The sequence below is a fragment of the Crinia signifera genome, chromosome 12 (assembly GCF_055691185.1).
Source record: "Crinia signifera chromosome 12, ASM5569118v1, whole genome shotgun sequence".
NCBI lineage: Eukaryota > Metazoa > Chordata > Amphibia > Anura > Myobatrachidae > Crinia > Crinia signifera.
The window spans coordinates 71,636,768-71,658,152 of NC_139228.1; the positions used below are offsets into that span (position 1 = coordinate 71,636,768).

The following is a 21,385-nucleotide window of genomic DNA, read 5'->3' on the forward strand; positions in this document are numbered from 1 at the left end:
TGGGAGTCGAATTCGTAGTGGACAAATCACCCATCAGACCACCCCGGTGACACTGCTCATAGGAGCTCTACATCAAGAGACCCTCGAATTCTTCATTCTTCCACAGTCCTCACACCAAATGGTCCTGGGCCTTCCCTGGCTCTCCAAACATAACCCACACATCGATTGGACCAATATGGAGGTCAAGGCCTGGGGAACAGATTGCCAGTCTACTTGCATTCCTCAGATCCTTCCGGTCTACCAGACCCATCCACAACGTGAGGGTAACTGTCCTTCATCCTCTTCAGCTCCACCCTTGTCGATACCCGCACCATATCGTTCATTTACAGATGTATTCAGTAAAGGTGGTGCCGACACCCTGCCTCCTCACCGTCCTTGGGACTGCCCGATAGAGCTGGTGGCCGGGAAATTCCCTCCTCGTGGCCGCATCTATCCCCTGTCGCTACCTGAGACTGAGGCCATGTCCTCGTACATTCAAGAGAACTTAAACAAAGGTTTCATTCGACCATCTACTTCTCCGGCCGGGGCCGGGTTTTTCTTTGTGAAAAAGAAAGATGGCGGTCTTCGGCCATGTATCGACTATAGGGGCCTGAACGACATCACCATTAAAAACCGCTATCCCTTACCCCTTATCGCAGAACTATTCAACAAGATCAGAGGGGCAGCAATCTTTACTAAATTGGACCTGCGAGGGGCCTACAATTTGATCCGGATCCGTCCAGGTGACGAGTGGAAGACGGCTTTTAACACGCGCGACGGCCACTATGAATACCTGGTGATGCCCTTCGGCCTTTGTAACGCCCCCGCTGTCTTCCAACAGTTTGTAAATGATATCTTTCGGGACTTGCTGTACCACTCCATCGTAGTCTATCTAGACGATATACTCATCTTCTCTCCAAATCTCCAACTTCACAGACAGACAGTGTCCGAAGTCCTACGACGTCTTCGCCAAAATCAACTGTTCTGCAAGTTGGAAAAGTGCGTTTTTGAGGTCACGTCCATTCCATTCTTGGGTCACATTCTCTCCGCCACTGGGATAGAAATGGACCCAGAGAAGGTGAGAGCCATCCAAGACTGGGCAGCCCCCACAACACTCAAAGGAATTCAGAGATTCCTAGGGTTCTCAAACTATTACAGGCGATTTATCCGGAACTTCTCTACTATCGCTGCTCCCCTCACTGCTCTCACTTGCAAGGGAGCTGATCCAAGCCGATGGTCGCCAGAAGCATCCTCTGCCTTCCAGCAGTTAAAGAGAGCATTCATGACGGCACCAATCCTCCTCCAACCAGACCTCGACAGGCCCTTCATTCTCGAGGTGGACGCATCCTCGGAAGGGATCGGGGCCATCTTGTCACAAAAAGGTGAGGATCAAGAATTACACCCTTGTGCCTTCCTCTCCAAAAAATTCCTCCCAGCAGAGAAGAATTACCCCATCGGGGAACAGGAGTTGCTTGCAGTCAAAACTGCGTTAGAGGAGTGGCGATACCTTCTGGAGGGGGCACGACATAAGATCACCGTGTATTCAGACCACAAAAATCTGTCCTTTCTTAAACAGGCTCAGTGCCTTACTGCCCGCCAAGCCCGTTGGGCCATGTTTTTTGAACGCTTTGATTTCCAAATTAAATTCCGACCTGGAACCACGAATACTAAGGCAGACGCTCTATCCCGCTCCTTTGAGACGACCTCTGACCTAGAGACTCCTCCTCGTCCAATCCTCGATCCGCTGGTCTTCGCCCAAGTAACCGTACAGCCATCTCCTCCTCCAGGTAAAACGTTCGTTCCCCCCGAACTTCGCAAGAAAATATTGTCATGGGCACATTCTTCCCGCTTCGCAGGGCACGCAGGAGCACAAAAGACCTTGATGTTCCTGTCACGTTCTTATTGGTGGCCAACCATCCGCCACGACGTAACCAACTTCGTTGCCTCTTGTGTAAGATGTGCTCAGCATAAAGTGCCCAGAACAACTCCCGCTGGTCCTCTCCGCCCTCTAACCATTCCCACAGAACCATGGACCCATCTGTCAATGGACTTCATTTGCGAACTACCTCCCTCAAAAGGTCATACCGCAATCTGGGTAGTGGTCGACCGATTCTCGAAAATGGTCCATTTTTTCCCACTAAAAGGTCTCCCCTCTGCTCCAGTATTGGCTCAGCTATTCATCTCAACCATTTTTAAACTTCACGGACTGCCCAAAGAGATTGTATCCGACCGCGGAGTACAGTTCGTTGCAAAGTTCTGGAGAGCTCTCTGTGCCGCGGTACAGGTCAAACTCAAGTTTTCCACTGCCTTTCATCCCCAGACCAACGGCCAGACAGAACGGGTGAATCAAGACTTGGAGGCCTTTATCCGACTGTTTGTCTCGTCTTCCCAAGATGACTGGGTGGATCTTCTCCCGTGGGCAGAATATATGCATAACAACTCCTATCACTCTTCCTCCGGAACCACCCCCTTCTTTACAGTATTCGGCAAACATCCACGATCTCCGGATTTCTCAGAATTATCCTCTTCCGAAGTTCCTGCAGCAACCACTTCATTACAACGCTTTGCTAAAATCTGGTCGGATGTCCACACCGCTCTTCTTAAATCTTCCGCCCGATACAAGAGGATGGCAGACAGGAAAAGAAGGGCAGCGCCCAGATTGAAAGTCGGAGACCGGGTATGGCTGTCTACCCGCCATATACGCCTCCGTCTGCCCTCTATGAAGCTGGCTCCCCGGTTCATTGGGCCATACCCTATCACCCAAGTCATTAATCCTGTCGCTTATAGACTTCAACTTCCTCCTTCCCTAAGGATTTCGAATTCCTTCCATGTGTCCCTCCTCAAGCCTTTAAGGTTGAACTCTTATCAAAAGAAGATTCCCAAACCGCCCAAGATTAACTCCGAAAGTGGGGCTGAATTCGAGGTAAGACGCATTATAGACTCTCGTTGCCGCAATTCTCGTACCCAGTATCTGGTGGAATGGGTTGGGTTTGGTCCCGAAGAGAACTCTTGGGTGGATTCCATTGATTTGCACGCTCCAAAACTGGTAAAGCAATTTCTCCAGAGAAATCCGCACAAGGCCCATAGGCGCCCTGGGGTCACCCTGAAAAGGGGGGGTACTGTCACACGTAGCCGCGACGGAGCGCGGCGGGTACAGTACTCACCCGTCCGCGCCCGCCGCCGGCTAGCGTGTGCAGGCTCCGGTCTGCGGTGTGCGGGTAGCGGCAGCTCTGGGTAGGGATGGCAGCAGTAGTGGTGCCGGGAGGCCGGCGTCGCCATCTTGGTTGAGGGCAGGAGACAGATTGGCCCAGAGTGGAGGTTCCCTCCTCATCCTGTGCTGACAGCCAATGGCAGCCATCCCCTGGGGATATAGGGGATCTGCCTAGGCTGTTCAGTGTCAGTGCAATGAGTCTTTGGAGTCATTCACAACTCCTAGCTGATTCCCGGATCCTGGCTCTTTCTCTCCTGACTCTGGTGCCTTGCTCCCTGCATCTTGCTACAAGGAAGTTTTCTCCTGACACCAATGCTGCAAGTCCTACCTAGTGCTTGTTCCTGCTTGTGTCCCAGAATTACCCTGCACAGCTTCCCGCTGTCCTCCTTCATACAACTCATTCATTCCATCATCTTTCAGTCATCCGGATCCATTTCTTCTGTCATCAAATCAACCTCCTTCCGGATCCTCATCTATGTACTCTGGCTCACCAAGTATACGTTTCCAGATTTCCCTGCCCGTTATTAGTATTGTGCTGGACTCTATTTAATTTATTCCAACTGTCACTTAAAGAAGTATTTGAGTGAAGTTTATCATTTATGAAATCCGTTATTAAACCTGCACGTTTCAATCCTACTCCTCCTGGTCCGTCTCCGGTTCCTGTGCACCACACGACTCCATCCAGCCCTTTAGCCGTGACAGAGGGAAGATGGCTTGTTGTGATAGGGAAAATCAATCAAGAGCTCTGCACCCTAGTCAATATCTACGCCCCGAACCAACGACAAGCACGGTTTTTTAATAAACTTAGAGCCCTATTAGATAAATACGCTAAAGGTTCTATAATAATGGCAGGGGACTTTAACGAGGTCCTTGATGGCAGTCTGGATCGTTCCTCGCGCGCTAATTCCTCTGCAAACACTCCCTCTCCCGGGTCAAGAGCCCTCCTCTCTTTACTCAAAAAACACCTATTATTTGACTCCTTCCGACTTATTGATCCTACGGCCAAAGACTATACATACTATTCTCCAGTCCACAAAACCTACTCGAGGATAGATCTGATTCTACTCAGTAGAGATATTTCACGCAGTATCCTAGCAGCCGACATACATCCTATGGTTTGGTCGGATCACAACCCAATTTCAGCAGATCTCTCCTCGATAGCCGCCCGCCCCCCACCATCGTCTTGGCGACTGAATGATTCGCTCCTTCATAACCCTACCTATACAGACCAAATTAAAAAACTCCTCATAGAATACTTCCAACTTAACTCCTCCCCAGACATTTCCCCCCAAACTCTCTGGGAGGCACACAAAGCGGTCTTGAGGGGACATCTTATTAGCCTGTCCTCCAGACATAAAAAAACATCGGTTCAACATCTGTCCACGCTCACTTCTAAACTCCAGACCCTAGAGATCCAGCATAAACTTGCCCCCACCCCATTGCTTTCAGCACAACTACTCACAGCAAGACAAGACTTATCCACTTATATGTCCGAACGTACGGCAAAAGCACTTCAAAAATTAAACCAACTCTTTTATGAAAAAGGGGACAAGGCTGACAAGCTCTTGGCCTCCAGACTCAAAGCCAAAAACTCATGCAACAACATACCAGCCATCAAGGATGGGGCAGGAGTGCTGTCGTACTCGGCGGACAGTATAAGCGGGGAGTTTGAGAAATTCTATACTAACCTATATAACATCCAAGGTCCCGACTCTTCTACCACCCAATCACAAGAGGCCATTGACGACTTTCTAAAAAAGGCCAATCTCCCGTCCCTAACAGATCATACCTCCTCACAACTCTGCCAAGACATCTCCGATGATGAGATAATAAGCGCCCTGAAATCCTTAAAAACATCCAAAGCCCCAGGCCCAGACGGATTCACGGCCTCCTATTATAAAAAATTCACACACATACTAACCCCTCACCTGAACACCTTATACAACGCAGCTCTCCATGGGGCCAAGCTTCCCTCGACAATGCTAGAAGCCAAAATTATCTTAATCCACAAAGAAGGTAAAAACCCACATGAATGTTCTAGCTACAGGCCAATCTCCCTTCTCAATATTGATATCAAGCTCTATGCAAAAATACTGGCTAATCGACTAAACAAAGTATTAACATCCCTGATACACTATGACCAGGTAGGTTTTATCCCTGGGAGGCAAGCTAGGGACAATACAAGACGCACGATTGACATCATTCAAATTTTAAATCGTAGGAAAACCCCTTCCCTGATCTTAGCGCTAGACGCAGAAAAAGCGTTCGACCGCATATCCTGGCCCTTTCTATTTAAATCTCTGCAAGCATTCGGTATAAAAGGTGAATTCCTAACAGCTATATCCGCCCTCTACTCCTCTCCGTCAGCGAGAATCTTGACAAATGGCATTCTCTCCAAACCTTTCACTCTATCTAATGGCACCCGCCAGGGATGCCCCTTATCTCCTTTGGTTTTTGCCCTGGTGATAGAGCCCCTGGCTGCCAGAATTAGAAACTCCGCTGACATAAAGGGAGTGGAGATTGGATCTACAGAATTCAAACTCTCGCTGTTTGCGGATGATGTGTTATTGACCCTGACTCGACCCCACTCCTCTCTACCCGCACTATATGACATTATAGAAGAATATGGGCAAATTTCAGGCTATAAAATTAACTTCTCTAAATCAGAAGCCCTATCCCTCTACATCTCTAGCAACTTAAAAACCTCCCTAGCCTCCAAATTTCACTTCAAATGGCAAGATCGCAAAATCAAATACCTAGGTACCTACATCACCCCCAATTACGATTCCCTCTTTAACGAAAACTACTCTCGCCTTATTGATAAAATATCTAGGGAACTCACGAAATGGAGAACTTATATTATTTCCTGGTCAGGGAGAATAACCGCGGTAAAAATGTCTATCCTCCCCCAATTACTATATCTTTTCCAAACCCTACCAGTCAAGGTCCCCGACAAAATTCTAAGAGCGCTACAATCCTCCATCTCTAAATTCATTTGGAATAACAAACCTCCAAGAATTGCATTTAGCATACTAAGACTGCCCAGGTCGGGTGGAGGCAGGGGCCTCCCAGATGTGAAATGTTACTACCTGGCTAGTCATCTGAGCCAGGTGGTGGCCTCGTTTGCGCCAAGAGGCACCACCTCTTGGTTAGACCTTGAGGCCTCGGATCTGGGGGTCGACTCCCTCTCCTCGATATGGCTAACAAACAAAAGCGCAAAATCAGGCCCTCCCATCGCCCTACCCTCCCTCAGGTTCCTCGTCTCACTCTGGAACAGCTCCAACATCAAATTTAGCCTTTTCTCTAACCCCTCTCCCCTCACTCCTCTGTGGGGTAACCCGGGCTTCCCCCCTGGATGCTCCCCCAATAATTTTAAACCTTGGAAAAGTGCGGGTATCATCCGGTTTGCCGACTTGTTGGAGGGGGGTCGGGTCGCGTCCCTAGAGGATATCAGGGAGAAACACCCCTCTCTAGTCCCCAAACTTTATGAATACTTTCAAATCCGACATTTCATCACTTCATACACCCGATCGGCCCCCTTCCCGTCCCCTACTACTTTAGAGCTGGAGTGCCTGAATCGCCCTCAGAGCCGCGGTATGATATCGCGGGTCTATTCCCTCCTGATTGCCGCAACAGCCCCCAACTCGTTAAGACACGAACTAGACTGGGAGCGGGACTTGGGTCCCCCTCCCGATAAGGCATGCTGGACAGAGATCCGAGAAGCCATTGCCAAGAGCTCGATTTCCACCCGTATTATGGAGACGTCATACAAGCTTTACTACAGATGGTACTATACCCCGGTTAGACTTTCCAAAATGTACCACCTTGCCAACCCTGTATGCTGGAGAGGATGTGGGGAGAGAGGAACTCTGCTCCACATCTGGTGGGACTGCCCCGTGATTGTCACATTTTGGAATAGGGTGAGAGACCTGATGTGCTCCCTCTCAGGTATTTCTATCCCCCTAGACCCTTGGACATGCTTATTGGCACGCCCGATACAGAACCTCGACCCCCGTATGAACAAGCTCCTTTCCCATGTTCTGGCCGCAGCCAAAATTCTCATAGCAAAAAACTGGAAGTCCCCTGCTCCCCCCTCCATGCAAGCCCTTCACAACAATATGCAATTCATTGCTAACATGGAAAAAATTTCCTACTACCTCCACGATTGTCCGTATAAGTTTGACCAAGTATGGCGTCCATGGACCATGGCGTCCAATCCCTCCCCCCCCCCTTGATCTAGTCTCTATACGAGGACCATATCCCTATCGCGTACGGCTCTCCTGATGCCCCTCAAGCCCGCCTAGAGCCAACTTTAATCTCTTTTCTCATTCGTAATCTGGTAGTACCTACCTGTCCTCCCCTTCCCTCCCTCCCCCCTCCTTTATTACCACGTAGCAAAAATGTTTCTTAACAAGTCTGCCTGCATGCTGTATTATATGCCGCTTACTTAAATGTACAATCTGCTTCTTTTGTCAGCTGTCAGATTTTGCTATTGTGTCACAAAATCCTTAAATAAAGAGTTTAAAAAAAAAAAAAAAACAGACACTTTATCACTTCATGGGGTTTTTCACTGTTTTTTGAGCCAACACGCGATATTTCATGCCCTACCATCCACTAGGGCGTGGTGGGAGAATAAAATAGTGTGCCGAGGGTAGCGAGGCACCATGCCCGAAGCATGGCGATTGCAGCAAGTGATGCAAGGGGATGCGTGCACATTAAACTGTGTCCATGTCGACTGTGTTGACATTCGGGTCAAAAAAACAGTGAAAAACCCCATGTTGACCTAGACATTGTCGAACTAATGACCTGTCAAACTAATGACCTTTCGACCTAGAACCATGTTGACATTTTCCCATGTCGACCTAATGGGGTCGACATAATGACTGTCGACCATCATGCTGTAGACCAAATGATCCCAACCCACAAATAATAATGGAAAACCGCTCACTTTCTTATTCTCACACCCCATTACATTCAGCCTATGGTTATCAAAAAGCTTGTTTGCAAATAGTTTCCATATAATTGATGACTTTTTCCGACTCCCCTCCACCTACATTTGAGTGTAGCTCTTAATAATGATGTTTCATTGCTTCCACCGATCATGTAGTTTACTTTTGTATGTAGTGTTCTCTTAGGGGCTCATTCGGAGTCAAGCGTTGCTGCCATTACTTGGGCATCTTTGGCTGTAGTTTATGACTTTATACTGATGGTAGTATAAGCCCTTCCCCCACTGTACAAGCCTGCATCAGAATGTGCACTCACCTACACTTTGTCTTAGATACAACACTTGGAACGTCTATAAACCCTAACATCGGTCGCACCATCGAATCGCCTGCCTGGCACATGTTAGTTGCGGAGCATCCATCAGAGTATGGCTGCCGGTGGGAGCGATGCAGCGGTTTTAGTAAGCAACCAGTTAAGCGTACCTTCCAAAGGGCCAGATGCACTAAGCTTCAAAAGTGATAAAATGGAGAGCAGGGCCGGCGCCACCACTAGGCAGCTTTAGGCATTTGCCTAGGGCGCCAGCCACTGGAGGGCGGTAATGAGCTGCCTGCAGCCTTCCAACATGCGAGCAGCAGCAGCGCCTCCTGGAAGGAAAGTACCAGGCCAGGAAGGAGCAGGTGAGCGTACCCCGCCCCCCCTGGAATTAATCTGCTCAGAAGCCCCCCACCCTGCTTGGTTGCCACTGCCCCCCCCCCCCTTCCCCTTATCAGCGGCAGCTCCTGTTCAGCGGGTGGCCCCTAGAGTTAATCTGCGTGTGGCACCCGCCGCTGCCCCTACCCTGCCTGGTTGCCACGGCCGCTCCCTTCCCCCCCCCTCCCGGACAGCGGCAATCTGTGCCCGCACCCCCCCCGGTCAGCGGTAAAAGGCGACTGGCGCACCCCAGCCCCCCCCGCTGATCAGCCGCAGCAGCAATTTGCTGCCTGCCCAACTCCACCCCCCCCCTTGGCGCCAGGGGGGGTGGGGCATTTGGGTTTATATGCCTAGGGTGCCCAACGTTCTTGCACCGGCCCTGATGGAGAGTGATACACAACCAACCAATCAGCTCCTGCCTAACATTTTTCAAACACTGTCTGGGACATGGCAGGTAGGAGCTGATTGGCTGGCTGTTTATCACTCTCCCTTTTATCACTTTCGAAGCTTAGAGAATCTGACCCATTCCAGGAGGGACAAAATGCTCTGCTCCTGGACTTCCTGGCCAGTTGCAGAGGTGGGACTGTTGCAGTTTTGAGGTTGCAGTTGCAGCCAGTTGCAGTAGCAGAGGTGGGACTGCACCACTGTCACAAATTCAAATAGGGGAGCTACACCTGCCAGTGAGTCTGGACTGTGTTCTTTAGGGTGGCAGTTGGTGGGGCTCCCCTATCTGAATTTTGGACTGTGCTGCAGCCCTGCAACTCTGCAACTGCCACTGGCATGGATGTCCAGAAACAGAGCATCTTGTCCCTCCTGGAATGGGTCATTTTGGGAGGTTTTCTTGTATGTTACTTTGTGTTATTAAGTCTGTAAAGTCTCATTATGTTGGACAAACTAGCGTATCCTTCTCCGTTCTAGATCCTGACCACTTGTAAAGTAAAGATCAACGTTGCACAGTATAGGGCAGGGTTATAATGTTGCGAAACGCGCCATGACTTTCCCAGCACTTAGCCCTTGGACCTTCTTCCCAAGATCTACTGGAAAGGAGGTCCATTAAGTGGTAAATATGTATTAACAATACATGTGGTGTCTACCTACCTCTGATACAATGTTGCTGGCTCTATGGAGTCTCCAGCCGGCCCACATTGGCCTGTAAACAACTTACCTGGTTAAAGTAATTGTCCATGTCCTCAGCACATGAGAATAACTCCTATACTAGGGGAAGGCCATGGACAACATTCGTGCCTGTTTCCATCAAGTGAATGGGCCTAGTACATGTGTCCAGTGTGTGAGACTACAGGAACATGGCTGACCAGGTAAATGGTGCGGCAGAGGTAAGTAAGATACCAGATTTAGCGCAAACATACAGTATTAAACCTCACCCAGTACTAGATTTTACGGAACCGTTCTTTAATGATCATTTCATACCAGCCTATGGTTGGATCACCTTTGCTAGTTATTGATGTTTAGGATATGAAGACGTATATAGACTCCGCCCCCCACTCACTCATTGGTTTTGTCTTTGCAGTTAAGATCCCACAATGCTGTGTGGAGGAGACCTGGTGGCATTTCCTGCTCATTATCATGGCAGCAGTGGTCCTCTTCCTAGTGGTTATTATGTGCTACAAGGCAATAAAAAGGTAAGTCAGGGGGGTCTATAGAATATCTGCTCCCCACTGTGTAGATCTAGGCAAACATCTCCTAAAAATATTACCATTGACAACTCCAGAGGCGGGGCTGCAGCACGGTTCTAAATTCAAAGCCACACTCACTGCCACCAACTGACATTCCAAACTGACTCTCTGGCAGTTGATGTTTCTCCCCTTTTTGAATTGTGCTGTAGCCTCTCTTCTGTAGCCATCAAAGGTAATATTTTTAGGAGATGTTGGCTCCTGCTCTGGAGCCGCCTCCTGAATATTACAGTTAGCCGGCCGAGCTGCCGGACCTGCTTCCAGGGACCTTGCAGGGTACTGCATGGCTTACCAGGATGATTTCCGCCTGTGTAGGTGCACGCAGTAATCAGTGTCCACAGTGGACTTATTTTCTGTGCTGCAAGCTGCTGGCGGCAGCGCCCAGCTAATTAAATCTGCCCCTATAAAAGAAAAAAAAATGGATTATGTGAGACATTATTGTAGATAATAAGCAAAAAAAAAGCATCTGAGTCAATAAACCTAGCAGGGACTGAGAGAGAAAGATTATAATACAGGGATTAGTACAGCCATTTATGTAAGAACCGTCAGGGTTAATTAGTGCAGTAAGATTAGTTTTATGAGAATATAAGTGCGCTTCTATGTTATTACATTGGCCTTATTCAGATCTGATCGCAGTGCAAATTTGTTCTCAAAATGGGCAAAACCATGTGCACTGCAGGTGGGGCAGATGTAACATGTGCAGAAAGAGTTAGATTTGGGTGGGGTGTGTTGAAACTGAAATCTAAATTGCCGTGTAAAAATAATGCAGCCAGTATTTGCCCTGCACAGAAACAAAATAACTCACACAAATCTAACTCTCTCTATACATGTTACATCTGCCCCACCTGCAGTGCACATGGTATTGCCCATTTTGAGAACAAATTTGTACTGCGATCAGATCTGAAAAAGGGCCATTATGAGGTGATCAAGAGGACATTATGGGGAGGTTTATCCACTACACATTTGAGAAGTGAGGAAGGAATTTTTGTTTCCGTTTTTGAGACTAATTTGCCAGTTATTGCAGGGACGTGTTTTGTTTTCTGATTGAGCAATGAAATGAGTATAGGGATTCCCAAACTTACAATGGGCCTAATTCAGCATCAGTTGTAGTTTTGCAAAGACCCGCACAAACATACTCCGGCCTGCGCGCACGTGCATATTAGCAAAATCGCGATATGCCCGGAACAACAAGCAAGAAAAACCTGCCAATGTGGTAAAAAATGTAAATCAATGTTTGGTTGGGGGGAGGGGCGGCTACAAACTTTTTGGGCATTTCTAGCTATGCCACTGCATGGGCACATACCACTGCATGTTACTGGTGGACGCTTAAAAAAAGTTTAGTGTGTACAAAATATTAGTGTAGGTCACTTTTGGCTATATAGCCAACGAACTGCATATTAAGCGGGTTGCGGTGACGTCACTGAAAGATATAATTTACCGACAGTGTGTATGCTCAGTTTGTGCAGCCAATATTGTATACTTTATATCGGCCATGGTGCAGGTAGTCTTGTGTGTATGGGGCTTAAGGGCCATATGTATCAAGCTTCAAAAAGTGATAACATGGAGGGTGGTAAACAGCCAGCCAATCAGCTCCTACCTGTCATTTTTCAAATCCAGCCTGTAACATGTCAGATATGAACTGATTGGATGGTTGTTATTACTCTCCATTTTATCACTTATTGATGCTGGATACATCTGGCCCGAAGTCCCTTTCCCTCTCACCACAGAGCTGGGTCCATGGCAGGGCCGGTCTGGCCATCTGGCACGTCTGGCAAATGCCAGAGGGGCCGATGGCTAGGTGAGCCAATTTATTCTTGCAGGAAGGCACAGAGAAAGAGCCGCTGGACTCGCGGCAAGTCCATGGCTCTCTCTGTGCGCTGCTGAGGTCCAGGAGAGAGGGGGGCATCCTGCAAGCCGGGAGAGGCAGCGCGCGCACACGCAGTGCACGTGTTTGCGAATGCATGCCCGACATGTGCACATGCGCGAGGCGGGCACTGACGACATGTGACATCATCTGCCCACTCCAAGCAGGCATCAACCCACATGCGGCCCGATTATAAGGACCCCAGTGACCTTAACCTTTATCTTATCATTTACACAATATTTTTGGTGCAGTGAACGACTGAAACATTTATAAGTTAGAATAGAAGTTCTGTTCGTATGCAGCATATTATATTCTACGTAATGTTTTGCTGTAATAAACATCAAGTGGAAAACATTTCCCTCCATTTTTTTTCTTACAAATTAAAGAAACTGAAAACATTCTATAATCTCAGTGGTGCGCGGGTCCCATGTGGTTCCCCTGATTGCTGTACTGCTGCTTGGATTAATTGCTTTACCTTTCATTTAAATACCCCCTTTCCAACTCCGCTCCTGTAATGATGCCGTACGCGGCGGCGCGTTTCAGAGCTCCGTTATTACATACACTGCCATATATGTGTATAGTGGGCTTATTGTGAGTATATCTTACTTTAGTTATGAAAGCGGGTTTTGAAAATATATATTCCCTTTACCCATCTAATATGGGGTCACCCGACAGTACTGCATGTTTTATTTTGTGATGCCACTCTCATATTGTATTAGATCTTTCTCTGCTAGGATACACCAGTTTCGCACACAGAAACTGGTGTTGCCCACAATTTAAGCCCCACCTCAAACATTAGCCCCCCCCCCCATTTTCTGAAGCCCACAAATATTGTGTATCTTGCAACTGCTGTAATCTCCTGGCTGCTGTTTCCTGGTATAATGTCAATTTCATACATAAATTATATATTGCATGTCTAGTGGTTTCCCTAGCCTGGCTTCTGGTTAACCCCTTCAAGGTCTAGCATCTGGCATTGTCATCTATCTATCCATCTATTGGCGAAATGTAATAGGGTGCGATTTTTAGTCGTGTTTTAAAATCGCACTAAATCGCATGCGAAAAAATCGCATGTGATTTACTGCAAGTTTTAGTAAGGAAAAAGTGCGGGTTTTAGTTACAAAAATGTGCGATTTTTAGACGTGCAATTTTTTTCACATGGTAATGTGCATTTTTTTGTAAAAATAAAAAATTTAAGAAAAAAAACGGCATGGGCATAACCAGCCCCATGTTCAAAAAACCGGTTCTGGTTTTAAAAAATCACGGGGCAAAAGAAATAGGGTCCCTTTGATTTTTTAAAACCAGCACCGGTCTCAAGGGACGGTCCTGGTTCCCAAAATACGGGGGACAAAATGAGTAGGTCCCTCGTATATCAAGAACCAGAGCACCGGCCCAACCAGCTAGCAGGGTAATGCCACAGTCGGGGGGAGACTTTTTATACAAGCACCCCATGACAAAGCATTTACCCCTGACCGGTCAGCCTTGGCAGGGATCCTGGGGAAGTGGGGACCCCCCCCAATGAAGGGGTCCCCCCCCTGCAGAATTTACCTGCCCAGGCTGAAGCCTGGTTCTGTTCCCGATGCTCCTTGGGCGGTGGTTATCGGGCTGATAAGTGGTGTAAAATAGAACAAACTATTGTGTATGGTTGTGGAACAATCATGATTGGCCGGTGGGCAGGCCTTACTCCCAGTCTGTGGGCGGAGCCACAGATGTACTCTATTAAATGTGCGATTTTCTGAAAATATGCGAATTCCGACGTAGTCAGTTGTCAGGTCATGTTGGGGGTGTAGTGTTCTGTGTCTGTATAGGGTGTGATAGATGTATTATGGCCAGCGGTCAGGTCAGGTTGGGGTGTAGTGTCCTATGTCTGTATAGGTTGTAATAGCTGTATTATGGCCAGCGGTCAGGTCAGAGGCGGAACTAGTGAGTTATGGGCCCAGGTGCAAAAATATGCTTTGGGCCCCCCACCCCATACTCAAAATAGAAACTGTGTGCGCCAAAGGCGGGCGACAAAAAGGGCATGACTTCCTGGGGAAGGGTCATGGCCACATAATAAGCTTTGGTGTGTGTGTGTGTGTGTATTAAGCATAGGGTTAGGTTAGTGTTATAGGCTGTGGTGGGGGGTATATGTTAAGGCTATAGGCTGTGGGTGTGTGCCTGTATGGTTAGTGTTATAGGCTGTGGTGTGTGCCTGTTTGGTTTGTGTTATAGGTTTCTGGGGGGTGTATAGTTAGGCTGCGGAGGGGAGTGTATGGTTTGGGCTGTGGGGAGGGGGATGGGTGGGGTTAGGCTGCAGGAGGGTGGTGAATGGTTGGGCTGTGGGGGAGGGGGTGTATAGATAGGGTTAGTCTATGGGGGGATGTATAGTTAGGGTTAGGCTACATGGGAGTGTTTAATTAAGGTAAGGCTATGGGGCATGTACAGTTAGGATTAAGCGATGGGGGGTGTATACTGTAGTTAGTGTTAGGCTGCAGGTGAGGGGGTGTATAGTTAAGGTTAGCCTGTGGGGGAGGGGGTGTATGATTAAGGTTAGGCTGCGGGGGAGGAGGGTCAGGTGTATGGTTAGAGTTAGGCTGAGGGGGAGGGTGGTGCATAGTTAGGCTGTGGGGAAGGGGGGTGCATGGTTAGAGTTAGGCTGAGGGAGGGGATATTGTTAGGCTTCAGGGGGTGTGCTGTAGTTACTAACCTGACCCTCTGTGCTTCAAAGGAGGCTGCTTTTGGGGGGCACTCCGGACCAGTTGCCTTCACTGCAGCTCTTCAGTCATGGGGACCTCCGGTTCCAGGATGCCGACAGCCTTCTTCTCCTTCCTCCACTCCGCACGGCACCCTCCTGAGCTCCCTGAAGCTGGGACCCGCTTTCCTCTGGTCCTGCGGCTGGCAGCACCGCGTCCACGCTGCTCTCCTCTTCTGGCTCTCTCCCCTCCAGCAGCCCCGACGGCGTGACTCCTGACACGCACGGAGCAGACACGCGCGCTGTGCAGGCTCCAGAGTGAGGGAGAGACACTCGGAGTCCCGCGGCAGGCCTGCAGTGTCTGGGTCACGTGATCCCAGGACATCCTGTCAGGCCTGCTACCTCCCGTCCGCGGGCCCGCCCCTCACATCCACGCTGCCGCTGTGTCCCTTAAAGGAAAAAAAAAAGGAAACTAGCGGCAGCAGCATACGGTGCAGACGGCCGCGGGCCCCATGGTCTCCTTGGGCCCCGGTGCACTGCACCGGCTGCACCGGCGGTAGTTCCGCCTCTGCTCATCCAGGACGGCCGGACAGTGGCGGGGGTTGGGCCCCCCCTGGCTCAGGGGCCCGGTCGCAGGTGCGACCGCTGCGACCCCTGTAGCTACGCCACTGGGTCAGGTCATGTTGGGGTGTAGTGTCCTATGTCTGTATAGGGTGTAATAGATGTATTATGGCCAGCGGTCAGGACATGTTGGGGGTGTAGTGTCCTGTGTCTGTATAGGGTGTAATAGATGTATTATGGCCAGTGGCCAGGACATGTTGGGGTGTAGTGTCGTATGTCTGTATAGGGTGTAATAGATGTATTATGGCCAGCGGTCAGGACATGTTGGGGGGTGTAGTGTCCTATGTCTGTATAAGGTGTAATAGATGTATTATGGTCAGTGGTCAGGACATGTTGGGGGTGTAGTGTTCTGTGTCTGTATAGGGTGTAATAGATGTATTATGGTCAGTGGTCAGGACATGTTGGGGTGTAGTGTCCTATGTCTGTATAGGGTGTAATAGATGTATTATGGCCAGCGGTCAGGACATGTTGGAGGTGTAGTGTCCTATGTCTGTATAGGGTGTAATAGATGTATTATGGTCAGTGGTCAGGACATGTTGGGGGTGTATAGTTCTGTGTCTGTATAGGGTGTAATAGATGTATTATGGTCAGTGGTCAGGACATGTTGGGATGTAGTGTCCTATGTCTGTATAGGGTGTAATAGATGTATTATGGTTAGGACATGTTGGGGTGTAGTGTCCTATGTCTGTATAGGGTGTAATAGATGTATTATGGTCAGTGGTCAGGACATGTTGGGGTGTAGTGTCCTATGTCTGTATAGGTTGTAATAGATGTATTATGACCAGTGGTCAGGTCATGTTGGGGTGTAGTGTCCTATGTCTGTATAGGGTGTAATAGATGTATTATGGCCGGTGGTCAGGACATGTTGGGGTGTAGTGTCCTATGTCTGTATAGGGTGTAATAGATGTATTATGGCCGGTGGTCAGGACATGTTGGGGTGTAGTGTCCTATGTCTGTATAGGGTGTAATAGATGTATTATGGCCAGCGGTCAGGACATGTTGGGGTGTAGTGTCCTATGTCTGTATAGGGTGTAATAGATGTATTATGGCCAGCAATCAGGACATGTTGGGGTGTAGTGTCCTATGTCTGTATAGGTTGTAATAGATGTATTATGGCCAGCGGTCAGGTCATGTTGGGGTGTAGTGTCCTATGTCTGTATAGGGTGTAATAGATGTATTATGGCCAGTGGTCAGGTCATGTTGGGGTGTAGTGTCCTATGTCTGTATAGGTTGTAATAGATATATTATGGCCAGCGGTCAGGACATGTTGGGGTGTAGTGTCCTGTGTCTGTATAGGGTGTAATAGATGTATTATGGCCAGTGGTCAGGTCATGTTGGGGTGTAGTGTCCTATGTCTGTATAGGGTGTAATAGATGTATTATGGCCAGTGGTCAGGACATGTTGGGGTGTAGTGTCCTATGTCTGTATAGGGTGTAATAGATGTATTATGGCCAGCGTTCAGGACATGTTGGGTGTAGTGTCCTATGTCTGTATAGGGTGTAATAGATGTATTATGGAGAGTGGTCAGGACATGTTGAGTTGTAGTGTCCTATGTCTGTATAGGGTGTAATAGATGTATTATGGTCAGTGGTCAGGACATGTTGGGGTGTAGTGTCCTATGTCTGTATAGGGTGTAATAGATGTATTATGGTCAGTGGTCAGGACATGTTGGGATGTAGTGTCCTATGTCTGTATAGGGTGTAATAGATGTATTATGGTCAGTGGTCAGGACATGTTGGGGTGTAGTATCCTATGTCTGTATAGGGTGTAATACATGTATTATGGCCAGTGGTCAGGACATGTTGGGGTGTAGTGTCCTATGTCTGTATAGGGTGTAATAGATGTATTATGGTCAGTGGTCAGGTCATGTTGGGGTGTAGTGTCCTATGTCTGTATAGGGTGTAATAGATGTATTATGGGCAGGGGTCAGGACATGGGGTGTAGTGTCCTATGTCTATATAGGGTTTAATATATGTATTATGGCCAGTGGTCAGGTCATGTTGGGAGTGTAGTGTCCTATGTCTGTATAGGATGTAATAGATGTATTATGGCCAGTGGTCAGGACATGTTGGGGGTGTAGTGTCCTATGTCTGTATAGGGTGTAATAGATGTATTATGGGCAGCGGTCAGGACATGTTGGGGGTGTAGTGTCATATGTCTGTATAGGGTGTAATAGATGTATTATGGCCAGTGGTCAGGTCATGTTGGGGGTGTAGTGTCCTATGTCTGTATAGGGTGTAATAGATGTATTATGGCCAGTGGTCAGGATATGTTGGGGTGTAGTGTCCTATGTATGTATAAGGTGTAATAGATGTATTATGGCCAGTGGTCAGGACATGTTGGGGTGTAGTGTCCTATGTCTGTATAGGGTGTAATAGATGTATTATGGGCAGCGGTCAGGACATGTTGGGGGTGTAGTGTCATATGTCTGTATAGGGTGTAATAGATGTATTATGGCCAGTGGTCAGGTCATGTTGGGGGTGTAGTGTCCTATGTCTGTATAGGGTGTAATAGATGTATTATGGCCAGTGGTCAGGATATGTTGGGGTGTAGTGTCCTATGTATGTATAAGGTGTAATAGATGTATTATGGCCAGTGGTCAGGACATGTTGGGGTGTAGTGTCCTATGTCTGTATGGGTGTAATAGATGTATTATGGCCAGTGGTCAGGTCATGTTGGGGGTGTAGTGTCCTATGTCTGTATAGGGTGTAATAGATGTATTATGGCCAGCGGTCAGGTCATGTTGGGGGTGTAGTGTCCTGTGTCTGTATAGGGTGTAATAGATGTATTATGGCCAGCGGTCAGGTCATGTTGGGGGTGTAGTGTCCTGTGTCTGTATAGGGTGTAATAGATGTATTATGGTCAATGGTCAGGACATGTTGGGGTGTAGTGTCATATGTCTGTATAGGGTGTAATAGATGTATTATGGCCAGTGGTCAGGTCATGTTGGGGGTGTAGTGTCCTATGTCTGTATAGGGTGTAATAGATGTACTATGGTCATGTACAGCGAGCCCTGTGAGGGGACGAGGAATACATGTAAAGTAATCGGCGTCCCCTGGCAGGGCGCGCTGCGCTCGCCACGCTTCGGGCTCGGTGGCTCGCTGCGCTCGCCACACTATCTGAAAACAACTCCACACCGACGTGGATAGTGGGGGTATGAAAATGTCGAAGGACGCGTCCCGCCGCCCCTCACGAGCTCGCTGCGCTCGCCACGCTTCGGGTTGTCATTGATAGTGGGGGTGTCATTGACAATGGGGGTGCATTTACCATTGTAAGCACCCATCAGGGTGCTTGTACAATAAAAAATCGCATCGCATGCCGCTATTTTGCATGCGATGCGATAAGATGCACTTCGATCAAAATCGCGGGGGTGCCGTGCTAGGAAACAAGTATCCATTACTGGGAGTTGACTAAGTCCCATAAGACTTTGCACAAGAGGTCAGAGGCTGAGTGGCTTGTGCTGAACTCTGCTTGGTGGAGCTCATCATAAGCTTCTCAGGCCTATGGAGGACAGCAGCAGCAGCTGCCTTGTTATCGGAGGGTTTGTAATCAGAGGCAGCGCTGAGCCTGTCAGGGCTCCTACAGAGTAAGGTATAGAGGGACAAACAGAGGCTTTTCATGTTGTATTAATATATATATATATATATATATATATATACATATACCCCCCCCCCCCCCCCCCGCAGTTGACCATTGACCAAGTTTATACTGCTCTTACTCTGTGTTTTGACAGGGGGTGTGCTGTAGTTACTAACCTGACCCTCTGTGCTTCAAAGGAGGCTGCTTTTGGGGGGCACTCCGGACCAGTTGCCTTCACTGCAGCTCTTCAGTCATGGGGACCTCCGGTTCCAGGATGCCGACAGCCTTCTTCTCCTTCCTCCACTCCGCACGGCACCCTCCTGAGCTCCCTGAAGCTGGGACCCGCTTTCCTCTGGTCCTGCGGCTGGCAGCACCGCGTCCACGCTGCTCTCCTCTTCTGGCTCTCTCCCCTCCAGCAGCCCCGACGGCGTGACTCCTGACACGCACGGAGCAGACACGCGCGCTGTGCAGGCTCCAGAGTGAGGAAGAGACACTCGGAGTCCCGCGGCAGGCCTGCAGTGTCTGGGTCACGTGATCCCAGGACATCCTGTCAGGCCTGCTACCTCCCGTCCGCGGGCCCGCCCCTCACATCCACGCTGCCGCTGTGTCCCTTAAAGGAAAAAAAAAAGGAAACTAGCGGCAGCAGCATACGGTGCAGACGGCCGCGGGCCCCATGGTCTCCTTGGGCCCCGGTGCACTGCACCGGCTGCACCGGCGGTAGTTCCGCCTCTGCTCATCCAGGACGGCCGGACAGTGGCGGGGGTTGGGCCCCCCTGGCTCAGGGGCCCGGTCGCAGGTGCGACCGCTGCGACCCCTGTAGCTACGCCACTGGGTCAGGTCATGTTGGGGTGTAGTGTCCTATGTCTGTATAGGGTGTAATAGATGTATTATGGCCAGCGGTCAGGACATGTTGGGGGTGTAGTGTCCTGTGTCTGTATAGGGTGTAATAGATGTATTATGGCCAGTGGCCAGGACATGTTGGGGTGTAGTGTCGTATGTCTGTATAGGGTGTAATAGATGTATTATGGCCAGCGGTCAGGACATGTTGGGGGGTGTAGTGTCCTATGTCTGTATAAGGTGTAATAGATGTATTATGGTCAGTGGTCAGGACATGTTGGGGGTGTAGTGTTCTGTGTCTGTATAGGGTGTAATAGATGTATTATGGTCAGTGGTCAGGACATGTTGGGGTGTAGTGTCCTATGTCTGTATAGGGTGTAATAGATGTATTATGGCCAGCGGTCAGGACATGTTGGAGGTGTAGTGTCCTATGTCTGTATAGGGTGTAATAGATGTATTATGGTCAGTGGTCAGGACATGTTGGGGGTGTATAGTTCTGTGTCTGTATAGGGTGTAATAGATGTATTATGGTCAGTGGTCAGGACATGTTGGGATGTAGTGTCCTATGTCTGTATAGGGTGTAATAGATGTATTATGGTTAGGACATGTTGGGGTGTAGTGTCCTATGTCTGTATAGGGTGTAATAGATGTATTATGGTCAGTGGTCAGGACATGTTGGGGTGTAGTGTCCTATGTCTGTATAGGTTGTAATAGATGTATTATGACCGGTGGTCAGGTCATGTTGGGGTGTAGTGTCCTATGTCTGTATAGGGTGTAATAGATGTATTATGGCCGGTGGTCAGGACATGTTGGGGTGTAGTGTCCTATGTCTGTATAGGGTGTAATAGATGTATTATGGCCGGTGGTCAGGACATGTTGGGGTGTAGTGTCCTATGTCTGTATAGGGTGTAATAGATGTATTATGGCCAGCGGTCAGGACATGTTGGGGTGTAGTGTCCTATGTCTGTATAGGGTGTAATAGATGTATTATGGCCAGCAATCAGGACATGTTGGGGTGTAGTGTCCTATGTCTGTATAGGTTGTAATAGATGTATTATGGCCAGCGGTCAGGTCATGTTGGGGTGTAGTGTCCTATGTCTGTATAGGGTGTAATAGATGTATTATGGCCAGTGGTCAGGTCATGTTGGGGTGTAGTGTCCTGTGTCTGTATAGGTTGTAATAGATATATTATGGCCAGCGGTCAGGACATGTTGGGGTGTAGTGTCCTGTGTCTGTATAGGGTGTAATAGATGTATTATGGCCAGTGGTCAGGTCATGTTGGGGTGTAGTGTCCTATGTCT

The 21,385-nt window shown here is 48.7% G+C and overlaps 1 protein-coding gene across 1 annotated transcript in view; it reads left to right on the plus strand.

The window, feature by feature from the left end:
• Nucleotides 1-21,385, plus strand: part of PRIMA1 (proline rich membrane anchor 1) — a 71,858-nt gene that overhangs the window by 37,961 nt on the left and 12,512 nt on the right. Inside the window, exon 4 of the mRNA XM_083167565.1 lies at nucleotides 10,353-10,464. Coding sequence (XP_083023691.1) covers nucleotides 10,353-10,464 — 112 coding nt within the window. The remainder of the gene's footprint in view (nucleotides 1-10,352; nucleotides 10,465-21,385) is intronic.